Source organism: Cajanus cajan, chromosome 5, assembly GCF_000230855.2.
Source record: "Cajanus cajan strain Asha chromosome 5, NIPB_CcT2T_4, whole genome shotgun sequence".
Classification (NCBI taxonomy): domain Eukaryota; kingdom Viridiplantae; phylum Streptophyta; class Magnoliopsida; order Fabales; family Fabaceae; genus Cajanus; species Cajanus cajan.
In genome coordinates this window covers 54,278,036-54,293,669 of record NC_138521.1, presented here as the reverse complement: position 1 = coordinate 54,293,669, position 15,634 = coordinate 54,278,036, and the positions used below count along the sequence as shown (strand labels likewise).

At 30.3% G+C, this 15,634-nt stretch overlaps 2 protein-coding genes across 4 annotated transcripts; both read right to left on the bottom strand.

Moving 5' to 3' along the window:
- Positions 1–2,775: 2,775 nt before the first annotated feature.
- Positions 2,776–5,999, bottom strand: LOC109808692 (WAT1-related protein At5g47470). The gene is made up of 7 exons (XM_020371798.3): positions 5,579–5,999; positions 5,430–5,495; positions 4,232–4,348; positions 3,862–4,105; positions 3,628–3,789; positions 3,113–3,264; positions 2,776–3,021 (listed from the first exon to the last, which is right to left on the bottom strand). Exons 1-7 carry the CDS (start codon positions 5,827–5,829, stop codon positions 2,895–2,897), a joined length of 1,119 nt encoding a protein of 372 aa, XP_020227387.2. The 5' UTR covers positions 5,830–5,999; the 3' UTR covers positions 2,776–2,894.
- Positions 6,000–10,287: 4,288 nt separating this feature from the next.
- Positions 10,288–13,107, bottom strand: LOC109808629 (uncharacterized). Of its 3 annotated transcripts, XM_083075369.1 has the most exons (5): positions 12,879–13,104; positions 12,686–12,804; positions 12,051–12,111; positions 10,789–10,829; positions 10,288–10,475 (listed from the first exon to the last, which is right to left on the bottom strand). In XM_083075369.1, exons 1-3 carry the CDS (start codon positions 13,016–13,018, stop codon positions 12,104–12,106), a joined length of 267 nt encoding a protein of 88 aa, XP_082931495.1. In that variant the 5' UTR covers positions 13,019–13,104; the 3' UTR covers positions 10,288–10,475; positions 10,789–10,829; positions 12,051–12,103. The 3 variants fall into 3 exon arrangements, with proteins under 3 accessions (XP_082931495.1, XP_082931493.1, XP_082931494.1); XM_083075367.1 differs by lacking the exon at positions 12,051–12,111 and having other exon boundaries at positions 12,879–13,107; XM_083075368.1 differs by lacking the exon at positions 10,789–10,829.
- Between the last annotated feature and the right edge of the window lie 2,527 nt (positions 13,108–15,634).

The following is a 15,634-nucleotide window of genomic DNA, read 5'->3' as shown; positions in this document are numbered from 1 at the left end:
CAACAACAAAATCCTTAAACAAAATGTATATTATCAAGTAGACTCACGAAAATCAGGAAATTATCTGTTCTTTTACACCAAAAACTAATATCATTCAGAGTACTGTAATTGTTGTTGATCCGAAGAAATTTTGCACATGACGAGAATTGAACATAAATGTTGTATACTAAAAATGCAAAATGTTGCTTTACCTATTTAGTGTGAAAAGTTACCGTTCCTCACTTTTATGGGTCTTTACAGATAAAGGTGAGATAAGAGTATACAGTAAACTAGACATTAAATTTGTATAAACAATTAGAAAAGGATGGAAAGTTGGTGGGTCAATGAGAAATTGATGTTGCATGGAATGCAAAAGCTGTATTATTGGCATGTTACCGAATCCCCGTAACTGCTTGATCAACGCCGGCAAATGCAATAAATAAATGGTGGAGAAACGAAATAGCTGTGAGGTTTGGTTCGTTCAATTACATTAAACACAAAGCAACTTGTACCAAAATTATTGGTTTTTCTAAGACTGGTAAACCAATTGTGGAGACTTGTGGGCTTGTCAATGACGACATGGAGGTAGCCCTCCAAAGTTAGGCAGAACTCGCCTGTGGGTGTTGCTCAAGTTCTTTAATTAATTAATGCTGCTGTTCAAATTAAAAACTAATATTTTATTTTGTTTTAACAACATATAACTTAGGATTGAATGCTATAAAGAGGACTTCATGTTCAAGTTCAAATCACTTAAACTAACTTGATAAATTAAAAATTAAAATATCAATGTTTTTATGGCTTGAAAAATTGTAATTTTTTTTTGAGTGGGGGTAACAAGTCAATTCGAAACTTTCTGGATAGGTCAGTGGCATTGACATTTCATCCATTTGAAAATTGAGACTAGACTTTGAAGAAATTTTTATGAACTTGGTAATGATGACCAAAAGGTGTTGTATTAATTCAGCTTGAAATTTTTGCCACTTGATTCATTCCCGCAAAGTCCTTTGAAAAGTTAGATTGTAAAATATATTGACATAGGAGATAAGTATTTGTTAATGAGACTTGTAGATTCCTTTCCTACACAAAAGAAAATGCATCTACTATAGTACAAAATATGACCTTAATTAGAAAGCCGCTGTAAGAGAGTAGTTGCTCTAAAACGAGAGAAAATCGTGGCTAGTATCAGTTGTAGGTTTTTGAGGAGGAAGGAGAATAAATTAATATTATGCAAAAGTGCAAAAAGTGCACATGGAGTGTCAGTTAAAAACGAAATTAGTGTTTTGGGTAGCCTAACTTTTGCGACTTGTCATTAAACATGGAAGCCCTACAGATGAAAACTACAGAAAAGAGGGACATCTGAAAGCTCTCTAATACAAAGGGCAAAAGTCATGTTGAAATGACCACGCCATATTGAAACTCCAATCAAAAAGCCAAAGAGAAGCCACAAAAAAAAAAAATACGTATTCTCTTATACAGTTCTTATGATTTCAAATTTGCAACAAAAAAACAAAAATCTTAAAACAATGTATCTCACAATTGGAAGCCATATTAATTTTTTAACTTGAACATTTGTAAAATTGATTTTAAATAAAGTGATTTATGTTTAGATGTATTTTTATTCTAAAATCATGTTAATAATAAAATTTAGTATATATTTTATATCTAACACAAGAACTACATAAATTTGCTTCTACTAAAAAATATAAATAGATCTATAATAATCTCTCAATATAGGACCAAACATGAAAACATTTACATAAAAGTTATATTAGTTTGTATTTCAACTTGATTTTGAATAATCAAATATGAATATAAAATTCACTTTTTCATGTTTTGGATATATATTTCGAATGTACATTAATATTCGATATAAATAGTAGCTTCTCTTTTGACGCCAATAAAAATGAATGTGGTAAATGTTTTAAAAGTTGATAGAAGTTTTATCTATCTCAAATAAAATAATTTGTAAAGAAAAATATGTGATCCCTATTTAAATGGTCATTGGATTTTGCAAATGAATTTCTTATAGCTAGTACACAAATACTTTTTACAAAGTATGAACTTTATAATTTTGTTAGTATTAGTATTGATTGATTTCATTGTGGCATTAACTCAATCTTTTTAACTAAATGATATTAAATTCTTACATATTTTGTCCTTAAATGAAAGGCCAAATGCTTTACGATGTACAAGGCACTTTGGTGGTCCCAAATCGATTTGCTTGAGTTGGTTCCTACAATGCCATCATACTAGCTAGCTGAAGAATTCAAGAGGAGAAAAAATTCATCGACTTAGCATGTGTTTGTGTTTGGTTCAGATTTTTAACATGATTATGTAGATTTGACTTAATATGTATTTGGTTCAGATTTTTAACGTGATAAATCATGTTATAATAAAAACTAACAGTTATAACTTTTACATTTTAAACGTAATTTTTGCTCGAAATCACATTTTAGACGTGTAACCAAACATGCACTTAATAAAATAACAAGCCTCTACCTCCTTTCAGAGTACTCGAGTGAAATTCAAAAAAAAGCCCTTTTTACGAACATGGTTCTGCCAGAGAGTTAATCTGAGGGCACTTCTGCACACCTCTAATATATTCTGGAACATATTATTGGCCACATCTAGAGCTAGCTGTTTTGTCATGTCTCAATATTTGTATTAGGAAAATTAATTCAAAACATAAAAACACACAAGTAGTTATGATTATTTTTTTTTGATTTCCATCAAACACAAATGTAATATTTAATCTAATTGCATCGCTTATTTAATTAGAAGTAAGGTTGGCATATATAACTCAGTAACTTATCCCAAAGCCTTTTTTAATTAAATTAAGATGGATTGTATTTACACTGTTTCTATCTACAAAATAAGTACATCCTACACTCTGACATTTGAAAGTAAAAACCACGTCAACTTAAGAGAGGCTTCTCTGCATCACACTCATTCTCTAAACCACCTCCATATGCATGGCCTTCTTTACCTTTGGCCCAAAGCACAAAGTAGAGCCCAACAAACATGAGTAGCATACCCGCAAAGCTGCAATAGAGTATTGTACAGAAGAATGAGATAGTGTAGTTGAGAATATAATATGAAAAACCAATAGCTAGGAATCTTATTATGAAAGTACCTTCCAATACTAATGGTCTGTCCTAAAGTAACAACCGAGAAAATGACAGAGCAGACTGTGGCAATGGGGCTGAACATGGAAACCAACACTGGGCCTCTCTTCTCAAGAGCCCAACAATTGAAGCTCAAGCATATTCCACTCACTGTACCTGCCTGTGCATTACAACTCATGCCTTTAACATCCAATCATCCATGTCAATGAGAACATAAAATATTGCATTAAACACAAATTGAGGCCCTCAGGTGTTGATCTCTGGTTAGAATTAAAGCTTAACTTAGATAATTCACACGACAAAGGTTTGTTTTAAAGAATTATGCAAATTATCAGGTCAAAACTCTAATTTTGATTAAAAAAAAGTGCAAACAAGACCTATTAAATTTTATTTTAAGTTTTGTCCTTTATACAATTTTGTTGATGCTTGTTGTGTTGTTCTTCAATCACAATAAAAGTTTTGTCATAATAATCCTCACAATAAAGATTTGTTTTATGATATGAGTAGTAGTAGTTGAAATTACCAGAAGAGAATAGCCAATCATGTCTCTAACACTAACAAATGGCCATCCAGTTTTGAATTCGTGATCTTCAACTACTTGAACTGCGGCAGTCATGAACGTTCCTAAAAAGGAAGTTAATGCACACAAGGACATGGGTGCAGGAAAATCTGCTAGAGTAAAGGCCTGCAAGAATCACAAATTTTGTCAATTGAATGCAACCATTTGTGTCTCTTTTCCTATTTCATTGCAAGTTACCTGTAAGACAATGTTGCTTGACAATATGAGGATTGCAGCCAAAAGATAGAGACAACCGATTAACTTGTCTTTGTCAAACGTTACATTGGGTGATGGAGATGACACTTGAATTGTTCCCTCTTTAGCGGACGGAGGTTTAGAGATGCTTTGCATTATGCTCATTGTGAGAGCCCCTAAGACACAAAGCAATGTGCCAACGATTTTCACTCTACTATATGTGCAGCTTAATTTCACTTTTTCCAACCTGCCTAGCATCAATTTTTTCATTAATTAACATGCAAATCATATCATATAAAAAATAATCATAATATTATACTAGTTAAGAGAAATATTGAAATTATCAAGCTCATGCAAAAGTTGATTCTATTACCGAAAAATCCATGCGATGATGAAGATAAGAGCTGGTGCAAGGTTTGGCATGGCAGTTCCCATTGCTGGTGAGGTTAGACTGATTCCTTTAAGGAGTAGAGACTGGAACAATGTTACCCTGCATACTCGATGATACTAACTATCAGAAGAAAACAAGCTAGGTAAAATATATTACAAATTCGAAACACAGCAAGAAAGCAGAGAAATAATGAAAAGAAAAATTATTTGCAAATATCAGAACCACGAATAAAAAGGATTGTAGTGTCATATATTGGACTAGTGTTTTTTTTTTCCTAATCTAAAAATAACTGGATAAATTATTGACAACTACGAGATTTCATTTGTGTGAAACCATGACCTGGAATTAAACTAATTAAGCAATAGAAAGGAAAAGTAGAAGAATAAAAAACATTATAGTCCACTGGGTCAGGTAATTAGAAAATTGAGTGACAATTTGATTATAAGGTGTTGCAACTTGTAAGGATTATTTTTTCTGAAATACATCATTTTATTTTTAGTCTTTCTCTAATTCTCTTTAACTTTTAAATTTGGATGTGTTAATTTTGTTAAATCAAAAACGCTAATGGATCCATGAACCACTAGTTATACACAACAACAATTTATTTCTTTTTACTCTCAAATTCCTTAAAATAGTACCTACCTTTCATTATAAAGTAAGCCTTTGCAGTCCAAAAAGAAAAGGATAAGATAAGCATTTTAATAAGGGGTTTACCACAAAGTACGGTGCTTGCACTTGATAATTTGGAAATAAGGATAATTTTGGTGCTGACAAGCAAGATTGTGTTCAGAGAGATTCTAGGGGTTAGATATTTCCTAAAACCCATGATAATGTATCCGCCTTCAACAATTCCCTAAAATTAGCCTTCATCATTTGTAGTGCTCTTAATTTAATGGGATTCAAAAAAAACCAGCATGTATTTGGTGGATTACCAAGAGGATGATATTCAAAAGCCTACTTGCATGCCCAATTTTTTTATAAAAAAAAAAACATAAATTAAAAAATGTATACCTTAAACCCGGAAGGTTTAAACAAAAATAAAATAAAATAAAACCCTTAAAACAGGAATTGAATTCATCTAATTCCATGATCCATCTTCCACTATATTTTTTTTTCTTCAAAATTATGAAAGGAATTAATGGTGAAGGAAATTAAGAAGTTGGTGATTAAATTTGCTTACCCTCCAAAGGAAAGCAAGAGAAACTGTAAAAACAACTTGAAAGTAACTTTGGTGGGCCATTTACACCTGCAAAAGATACATAAAACCATGAAGTTGATGATCAAAATAACAATCTAAAAAACAGAAACATAGAGAGAAGGAGATGAAACCTTTCAAAATAGAAGGCAAGGGGGAGGAGGAGAAGGAAGGTAGCAAAGGAAGTAAAAATGACAATGGTAAGAGATTCAAGGCCCAAAGACATAAGATAACTGAGAAACACAGCATTCCCAGCGTAAACAGATTGCAAGGCAATCAAGCCTCCAATGATAACTAAATCTTGCATGGCTATTCCTCCATTCATGATAATAATATGAATTGTTCCCACAAAATGAAAATGAAAAAGAGAGGACATATAGGCCATCCTAGCCTCCTCCCTTCATTCTCTTGCGCTGTGTATATGAAAAAATAGTATATGTTTGTGGTAACAGCGTTGTGATGAGTTAGAAGTGAGCTACCCTTCACCAGGTTGGTTGTTTCTACCAGTCTTCGTTTCTTGACAGGAAATTCCTTTGGCTGCGTGCATGTGCGTGCATGCCAACCTTTCTCTCCTTTAATTTGGTAATAGTCTCCAATTAATTCTTCATTTTTCCTATATTTATATACATACATATAAATAGTCGGAATTCGTAATGTTTTTCGCTATATCTAAATCCAGATTCTTTTTTTCTCGATTCTCCCTCCCTTTCTTTTTTATTCCTTTTAACTGTGCAAGATAATTTTCTACTATTATCTATTCGCAAATTTTATACATGCAACTTTATTTATTGTTTTTTATAATGATTATTTTAAAAATGTTATAAATAATTTCTTAGCCATATATTATTAATTAAACTCTAATTTTAATATTTTCTTCGAAAAATATTGTCTTTATTATTTTTCATCCGAATCTCCTTGGCAATGACCGGAAGTATATTTTTCTTAAAAAAAATAATCATATTCAAGTTAAGTGATGTAAAATAATTATGAATGATATAACACAATTTAAAGCCGATAATATGAATATTTTATACAAGTCTTAACCCAAGAGAGTATTTAAATTATTACTTTCTCTATATCTATATATAAATAAAAAAGGAAAATTTCACATAGGTTAATAAAATTAATTAAATATATTTAATTTACATAATTTTACACAAAATATATACTATATTTACTAAAATATTTCTAACTACACATATAATATAATAAATAGTATTTTCATTTATTGTCTTGATTAAAACTTGTTTATATTTTACTTTAAAAAAAATTATTTATTTTTATTTATATATAGTTACAAAGGGAATATTAATTTAAACATGTACTCTTGCTCAAATTAATTGTGCAATTCTTCAGTTGCAAATGATATAAATGTATTTTTAAGAAAGAATAGAGTATACGCTTACAACGATTTATTTGACAATTATTATAATTCTTTTTTCTATCTCTCTATCATTAATAAAAATGATGCAGTACAATTTTGTTACTTTTCCGTCTTAAATTAATTCCAGTTTTAACATTTAGAGAATGTCACAAAATAATTAATGTTTTCACTCTTCAAAATGATATTGACTTTTTTTTTAACTTATATGTCTTCATAAATTAACTATTCAAACACCGTAGTAAAAAATAATATTTTATTGAGAATGAAATTATTTTAATGAAATTATATTAAAAATAATAATAATATATTATTATTATTAATTTGTGTGTATAAACTTTAAGTTGTAATCGAACGAAGAAGTATATAAATATCATTTACTTATCAATAAACGCAATAAATGATGGCATGAAAATATATAAAAAACAATGATGTTATCTATTATCATTTTCCTATTTCCGAATATTCCTTTTGTTTTGATTATTTTATTAATTAAGAAGTAAGATATGAATTAGAAAGATATTTAGGGTTTTAAATTTAAAAAAAAATATTTTAATTATTATTTTTATCTCTCAAGTTGATTAAAAATATATTAACTGTTTTTAGGAAAAAAAATTAAAATTTTTATGTTTTAATTATAAAAAAACTTTAAAGTATCGAATTAGTGCATTTCTCTAATATTAATAATTTAATTTTGATTAGATAAAAATTATATTAAAAAAACATGAAGGTACCTAAACTTATCCACCCAAACAACAATTTGGTTTAGATTTTTAGAATGATAAAGGTAAAATCTAACCTAACCTAATCAAACATGAATTTTTTCATGTGTGGTATAAATTAAGTTTTAGAGCTGAAAACCTTATTAAACAAATTTAAAATTTAAAATTTCATTTCATATATTTGTTATGAATAAAATAATTAAAAAATTATTGATTCATAGGATATTTATTTTTATCTATATCTATATTTTTATACTAATAATAAATAATATATCTCCCTTCAAAAAAAAAATATATATCTCATTTTAATATACACAATTTTTACATAATATTGTTTTTATAAATTTTGTAATATAGTATTTGTTTTATCCTTTATAATAATAAACGGGACAAGAGTAAGAAAGAAAGTGCGTCTCATTACAATACAATTAAGCGGGCGGCAGAATGTAGATGGTAAGATGGTGGAATTGATGTGTTGGCAACAATTAAATTCAATGCTATGTTTGCATGATCAACATTTGTCACTTTCACTTCTCACTCACCGTTTTCATGTTGGAACTTGGGATTAACTTTAATTAAGTTCAAGAATAATGTCAGTGATGTTTTTTTTTTTTTTAACACTTTTGTATTATTAATTAAAATTTATAAAAAAAAATCACAAAAGTTTGTTAATATTTTATTAATAGTTGAAAAAAAAATATTATCGAAAGAGTTTTTAGAAAGAGAATCACTAACTTTTCTTGTAATTTCAAATATTTTTTCCTTAAAAGAATAAACATTGACTTACCATTAATATAGACTAGTTCAATTAGTTGAGGAAAGTATGATAAATTATTATAAATTTTTTAGTACCAAGTTTGATTCCAGTAAAAGTAAAATAAAACAACGAACCTTTCTAAATTTATTGAACAGTAATTGAAATTGAGAAAATATTAAATAAGTTAATAAAATATTTGATAAAAATATTTAAACATAATTACTTATTATCATTTTAATTTATATATAGATAAAATAAAAGAAAGAGAGAAAAAAGAATCAGTTATTTCAAGAGTAAATTTTGATATTTAGTCTACTTAATAAATTATATTTTGCATTAAATTTTAACAATTCAATTATTAAATTAAAAAATTTTAATATAAATTTAATCTATAAATTTTTTAAAATAATTATATGATACATCGTTATATACAATTTAGTTCATATAATTTTTAAATTCTTAAAAATTTATAAATTTAATTTATACACTAATTTTTTTAATTCAATATTTAAATCATTGAAATTTGATTCGAATAAGTTATTTACTAGTGGAAGTTTCCCTATATTTTGTATTCCATCCGCAGTAGTAGAATTTCCCTTAGGTTTGTTTACCCAAACCTTGTATTCCATGTTCCATCAGCTGTAGTAGATCTTCCTAAATAATCCATATTATGTAGTAGAATGACTGATTCACATACTAATGTATGTGAATCTCCTATGTTCTCTAGATATCAAAATTGTTAGCTATTTGAACATTTTAGTTTCCTATTTTTAATTCTTGAACACAGTGTATCATCGTGGATCCAAATCATTTGTTCCCAAATTGTCTACATTCTTGTTCTACTAATAAATCATATTCAAATATTTTATTTAGACAAATTAATTTAAACTTTTAAAACTTTAAATTATTAGTTTTGATAAAATAATATAATTTCTTTTGTAGATAAAACTCAATTCTTAAGATTAAATTTATAAAACTAAATATTAATAATTTTTATAAATATTAATTTTATGGTGTGTTTGAATAAAAAAATTTAAAAATTTAAGAAATTTAAAATTTATAAAATTTGAATTATTTTGATATCAATTTTTATGATTCTTTAAATTTTTTGTTTAGATAAACCATTTCAAATTTTTAAGATTTTAAATTCAAAATTTTAATAAGGTAATTTTAAACTTTAAATTTTTATATCAACTTTGAAAGAGAAAAAAAAACAAGAATTTCAAATTCTTTTTTTTTTTTTTGAATAACTTGAAATTATATCATTTAAATTTTTTTACAAATATTTGAATTCTAAATCCTTTATAAATTTTCTATCCAAACTGTACTTCATACCAATACATTTAAAATTATTCAAAAAAGAATATTAAATTATCCCATTTAAATTTCTCATCGACACACACTCTTATTGGAGGGTTTGTTAATAAAACTGGTCGTGTAATATGTATGCTTCTTTTGTTGCGTGAGTTATAACTTGATCACAATTCTCATATGATCCATATTTCATAAGCGCACAGGGAATAGGTGTGGCAATGAGAGTTCTTGCAGCAAGCAGTGGCACAGGGGCTGATGGTTGCACTGGAAATAGGATATGGCTTGCAATGAGATTCCATACGATGCGCTTTTGGATTTCGTTGGTTGCAAGGATTTGGTTAGTAAGATAATTACGAATTGGAGAGTTGGGGCACTTCAATTGCTGAGTGTTTTAGTGTTGATCTTGGCTGGTTATCGAGTTCGTTGGAATGGATGTGTGGCTCGGGGTTGTGGTCATGCTCGAAGGTGAAGTGTGAGGGTAAGGTTTTGGGTGCTTGGGGGTTGGGACCATCGACCATTCCCACTATCCTAATTATACTTGATATTTTTACAATTGGTTTTTTTTTATTAACTTATTGTCAGAATTGAAGAAAACAGTTTAACAGGCACTCAACACGATTAAGGAAAGCATGCAACAAGGAAGTTCGTAGTTCTAATAATGTCTGTAAATGAATGTATAAATCAGGACGAATATCTTTTATTCAGCAAAAAAAATCACTTTCTCGGCCAGAAAGAATTACAGTGAGTATAGCAGCTTTCTGCGTTATGTAACAACAATCATAATTCCAACCTTACAAACACAATGCTTTCTTCAATTTCTCTTCTAGCAGGTCACCTCGGGACTGATAGACCGAGCTCTAAAATAAAACAAACGTTGAATTATTAGTAACATGCTAGAGTAGCAAACCCTAAAAAAGCAATGAACCAAAGACTGCAAAACAAAAGCTTTAAACAAGTTAAACTCCTATGCAAATGCATTGAAATGATGCCATGGTAATACATGCGCGTAGACGATTAATGTGTAATCTGAAAATTATAAGCTCCATTCATATGGCATTCGTACAAGTTACTTCAGAATAACTTATATAGGTAACATGTTTTAAACACAAATTGCGAGACAGGTTATATTGTTCTCCTAACTATTCAGACAGCAAAGACAAAAGATCCCACCTTAAGAACAGCATGCATGTCTCACGTCCCATCAATTCCATCTGACGAAAGTAGCAGTTATGTTATAGTATTATACTTACTTACTATAAAAGGATCATTCAAAATATCATAATTTTTTAAGGCAAATATTTGCATTCAAGAGTCTGATTGATAATCATTAACAGTCCTTAACTATCTATTTAACTTTCAATACCCAATGCACTCCTAATTCCAACTCCCCTATGTCCCACCGTTAGGCTTTTCCTTCATATTTCCAAATATATCCCACTGGCAACACCACTCGTGAAAAATTTAAAACGCTAGTCATTGACTCATTGTTAACATAGAAAGACACCTTAAACCACCATCTAGTTGCATAGCTATTTTGTAAGTTTTAAGACTTCAATAAAATTACAGATGTTATTTTTAGGTAAATGATATAGCCAGCTCAAGCGCAAATGCGATGGAGTACTGACTAAAGGTAATTTCTCTTTTCTTTTAAAATTTAACAAAAAAGGTTCATGAATCTCAAATAACAAGCAAGGAGGTTTAGCTCAGTTAGTTGGACAAGGTGCATGAGTAGCTGTAAATCTCGTGGGTACTGAGTTAGATTACAATGAATAAAAATAAATAAATAATCATCCAATGGGCAGCACATGCGAGTGATTATAAGCTCAATTGTTAACAACATCAGTTCATCACCCTATCATTATCAAAAGCTTTATAAGTAATGGCTATTTACTAAACAGAATACAGGACTTCAAGCCGTTCAACCATATGTAGAAAGAATGTATGGAAAAAACATAGTGATTAATGCAGTGACAAATCACGTCAAAAAAAGATCAGCAACAAAATGTTCATCCAATTTGCTGCTTGCATAAATGGGAAAAAAAGATTTGGGATTTTTTAAAAGGAATCACCAAACCACAAAAAATGGACAACTGATTGCAGTTACCGGAGGAACATAATTAAATCCTTTGCTTAAGAAACATTAAGAGAGGAAAGCCTGGGAAATGGAAACTGTCGATGAATATATAGACATTACATTATACAAGACTAATGTCACCAATTTCATTCCTCTAACTTCTTTTTCCCTCCCATTTTCATTTTCCCACACAAAAGAAAAAGGAAGCCATTATTCCAAAGGAAATCCATTCATTCAGACTTTGAATAACTGCAGAAGCAGCCAACAGAGTTTGTTTCCAAGATAACAAAAAAGGAAGCCCTATTCTAATATTGTTGAAGAGATTATTATGTTAAATAAACACTTAATTTTTTCATACTTGATAATGAAGCAGTAGGCCATAATTAGCTGGTCCCGCAATTTCCCAATTAACTATGTGCCTGCAGGAACCAAATTTTACAGTTAGTTAACATCAAAACTCCCAGTTAAAGCACTTTTACTTCTTACTCAGCCTCCAGTTTTTTTTTCCCCATAAACCCAGCTACTTAAACCACAATGCCCCAACTCTATAAACTAGAGGTTACTATGCTATAGTGCGAACAAAATATCGAGCTACATATCTAGTTGTTTCCTAAACGTTCCCTACACCCATTTTTCCAGCTAAATTCTTTTATCATTTCCTTTTTTCGGCTAATTCTCAACACTGCTTTTAAGTAACAACTACATCATGAAGAGAGCAAATGTTGCATAAATTCAACAAGCAGCAGCATATCCGTAAGAAAAATGTCAAACCAGGGGACCCTAATTAAACAAACAAATAGAAGTAGAACAATGTTTTTAGTTTTATTTCTTCTTAATTTTAATATTTCACTGAAAAAACTTATTCAAAAGCGGGAAGAGAAAAAAAAATCCTTAAGAAACACTTAACCCAAGAAGCAAGGAAGCTACTCACACTTTGCGAATAATTTTGAAAAAGAAAGTATTAGAGGCCGGGAGAGGTGCAGCAGAGAGTACCCTGAGAAAGCGCTCGGCAGCTTCTGGAAGTTACGCTCAGGCACGACGTCATTCTCGCCGCCGCCACCGCGCTGTGCAGCGGCAACATCGACTGCGCGCATCTCAGTTCCGGCGAAATCCTGCAAGAGACCGAATATTTTAATATTTTTTTGCGATTAGCAACAGAAACGAACGTCGTAGGGTGAAGGGAAACCTGGTTAACAAGGATGGGCGAAGAGGAGAAGAGGAGGAAGCTGGTTTGGAGAATGAAGAAGTGCGAATGTTGGATTTGATTGCCGATCTTATGGACGAAATTGATGTTCGTTGCGCGATTCTGCTGCACGCGGAAGCCATTGACGATCGGAGAAGGAACCAGAACAGCGCAAGCAAGGGTTTAGGGTTTAATTGCTTCCAAATGGAAACTGTCGGGTCTGCTACTCTGGACTATTGGGCCTTTTCATCGTTTGGGCCTCGCCTCTTTCGCTTCGATCTACAATACTGCTTTGTAAAGATTTTTTTTATTGTGAGATTAACATCACTAAACAAAAATACTTGATGGTGTTTAATCTATTGACACTACATCACATTGAACTCTATATAAACTGAGGGAAAATAGTGTAATAGGAGTTTGTCAATCATACTACATAATTATACTAGTAGTTTACGAATCACAACTACGAAAATATTGTAACCTTAATATAACATGAAAAAAGTTTAAGGTAATGTTTTTAGCCATCATAATTGTCTTCAAAGCATAATCATATCATTATATGTTGTTGTATCACAAAGATGACCACATCAGTACACACATATTGATATATACATGCATCTCCATATGCAACAAGTTCAAATAAGAAAATACCTTATTTCGTTCAAGTTCAAACTAAAACTCAATATAAATCTAAATGAAAATGTGCAGAAGATCATATGCCAAAAAAAATATGATTGAGATTGAAACCTGTATAAATTTAACTTGCTCAATACCATATGTAAAAAAAGTATGATTCAAATTTTGAGGTTATGAAATAAGAAGAAGCAATCAGTATACAAATCCACCAAATGTTAAAAGATAATTAACTAAATGAAATTAACACCAAAAGGACATTGTCATTAATAATTATTCATGAGATAAGATTTAGAGTTTTCCACTAAAGCATTCCATATGTCATTCAAAATATTATACGAAACACCATTACAACATCCCAACGCTACAAAACATGATTCATATACAAATCATTCCAAAATGTTATTCTAAAATACTCAACACACTCCTAATTGAAATATGCTGTATTTTCCTTAAATCTTCCAATAGCAACATGTGATTCATGTATCTATGGACAAAGTAATAGCATGTGTTGATGCAGGTGCACACAGCACACATGACCCAATTATATCAATATTCACAAGTTTTGTTCCATTACTTTAAGCAATTAATGAAGTAGTATTTCTACGTGTAGGTTGTGTTTGTGACACTCACTACTCCAAAAATTATTATCATTACATGTTGCAAAAATACTTAATAAAAAACAATGCATCTAAAAATATTTTTGCGAGTAAAGAACACTACATTCAAATCATAACATTGTAAATAAAAGGGCATTGACACTCCAAAAATCATTAGAATCTTACCTTAATACCTCAGCTCAGTGTATTTCCTTCTCTTCGAAGTTGTGTTTTTCCTTCGCCACTTACCATGTTCCCATCCATTAGATACATTATTTTTGCCCAGGTTAAGTAGTCAATCGCTAAGTTTTCTCCCACACAAAGCCTAACACATCACTTATAGTGAAAGGAGGTAAGAGAGAATGTAACCCTCACACATTATACAAAGAAGATAAAAAAAAAAAAAAAAAAAAAAAAAACAGTGAGAAGGAGAAAATATGACACAATAATGGTAGATAAATATTTTTATTCTATCTTGTTTCATTCATTTACTTTTTATTTTATAATTATAAAACTCTAATGACCAAGGACAAAGTTATTCATATAGTTAAAAGAGGGCCTTGGCTCCTCTAGTTTTATATATATATATTGTTGGGGAATTTAGAACACTGGAAAGCATTCCACATAGTGAGTAGTGAGTAAGTCACACAAGTGAGCTTGACACCACAACATAACCTAAAACCTTAAGGCATTAGGTAGGTGGGTCTTTCTCACTTATATATTACTCAACATGTCCAACTCTAACCAATGTGGGACTTCGCTTCACACTTGAATTCCAACACTCCCCCCCAAGTGTGAATCCCTTCCACATGGTCACGCTCCTCCTCAAGCGGAAACTTTTTTCTTTCGTCCACGAGTATTCAATGGTGGCCTTACTTGCACTATCGTTGCACTTCAACGACACACGTCCTCCACACCTCTAGGGAGACTTTCAGTACAAGGGATGATCCTACTCTTGGATCTCCTGCCAATTCCATTTAGGATCCCACTCTTAGATCCAACCAATACTCGTTTGAGCCGATCACCAGTCACTTGGTCGAACCATCAGCTCTGATACCACTTGTTGGGCCCGATAATCCCACCTGTTGCTCTACCATAGTATGATATTGTCCGCTTTGGGCTAGGCCCGCACGGTTTTGTTTTTGGGCTCCTTCCCAAAAGGCCTCATACTATATGGAATGGTGGACACCCTTATAAACTAGCCAATGTTCCTTCATTTTACAGATGTGGGACTTGGGATGAATCCCAACATATATATATATATATATATATATATATATATATATATATATATATAACATTTATGCATTCATTAAGATTATTACTTTTTATTAAAGAGATTTGATTATGAAAATAATGAAATTTAACTAAAATTTATCTTTTTTATTTGACAAAATATTTTGTTTCTTTTTTTATATTTTTTGTTGTAAATATTTGTCTCTTGTTAAATAAATATTCTATTTACTTTTTTAATGATCTCCATTTAAAAATAATTATATTTTCTATTTTTAAGCAAAATGCATTTAA

Bases quoted from the DNA above. Each gene is read 5' to 3' on its own strand.
- LOC109808692 (XM_020371798.3), bottom strand. From the start codon at position 5,829: ATGGCCTATATGTCCTCTCTTTTTCATTTTCATTTTGTGGGAACAATT. The intron at 3,265-3,627 runs GTAATTTCAACT...TGTAATGCACAG, and splicing joins TGATTGGCTATTCTCTTCTG to GCAGGTACAGTGAGTGGAAT. The intron at 3,022-3,112 runs GTACTTTCATAA...ACTCTATTGCAG, and splicing joins CAGACCATTAGTATTGGAAG to CTTTGCGGGTATGCTACTCA.
- LOC109808629 (XM_083075367.1), bottom strand. From the start codon at position 13,018: ATGGCTTCCGCGTGCAGCAGAATCGCGCAACGAACATCAATTTCGTCC. The intron at 12,805-12,878 runs GTTTCCCTTCAC...GGTCTCTTGCAG, and splicing joins CGCCCATCCTTGTTAACCAG to GATTTCGCCGGAACTGAGAT. The intron at 10,830-12,685 runs GTACTCTCTGCT...TACTTTCGTCAG, and splicing joins CTGCCGAGCGCTTTCTCAGG to ATGGAATTGATGGGACGTGA.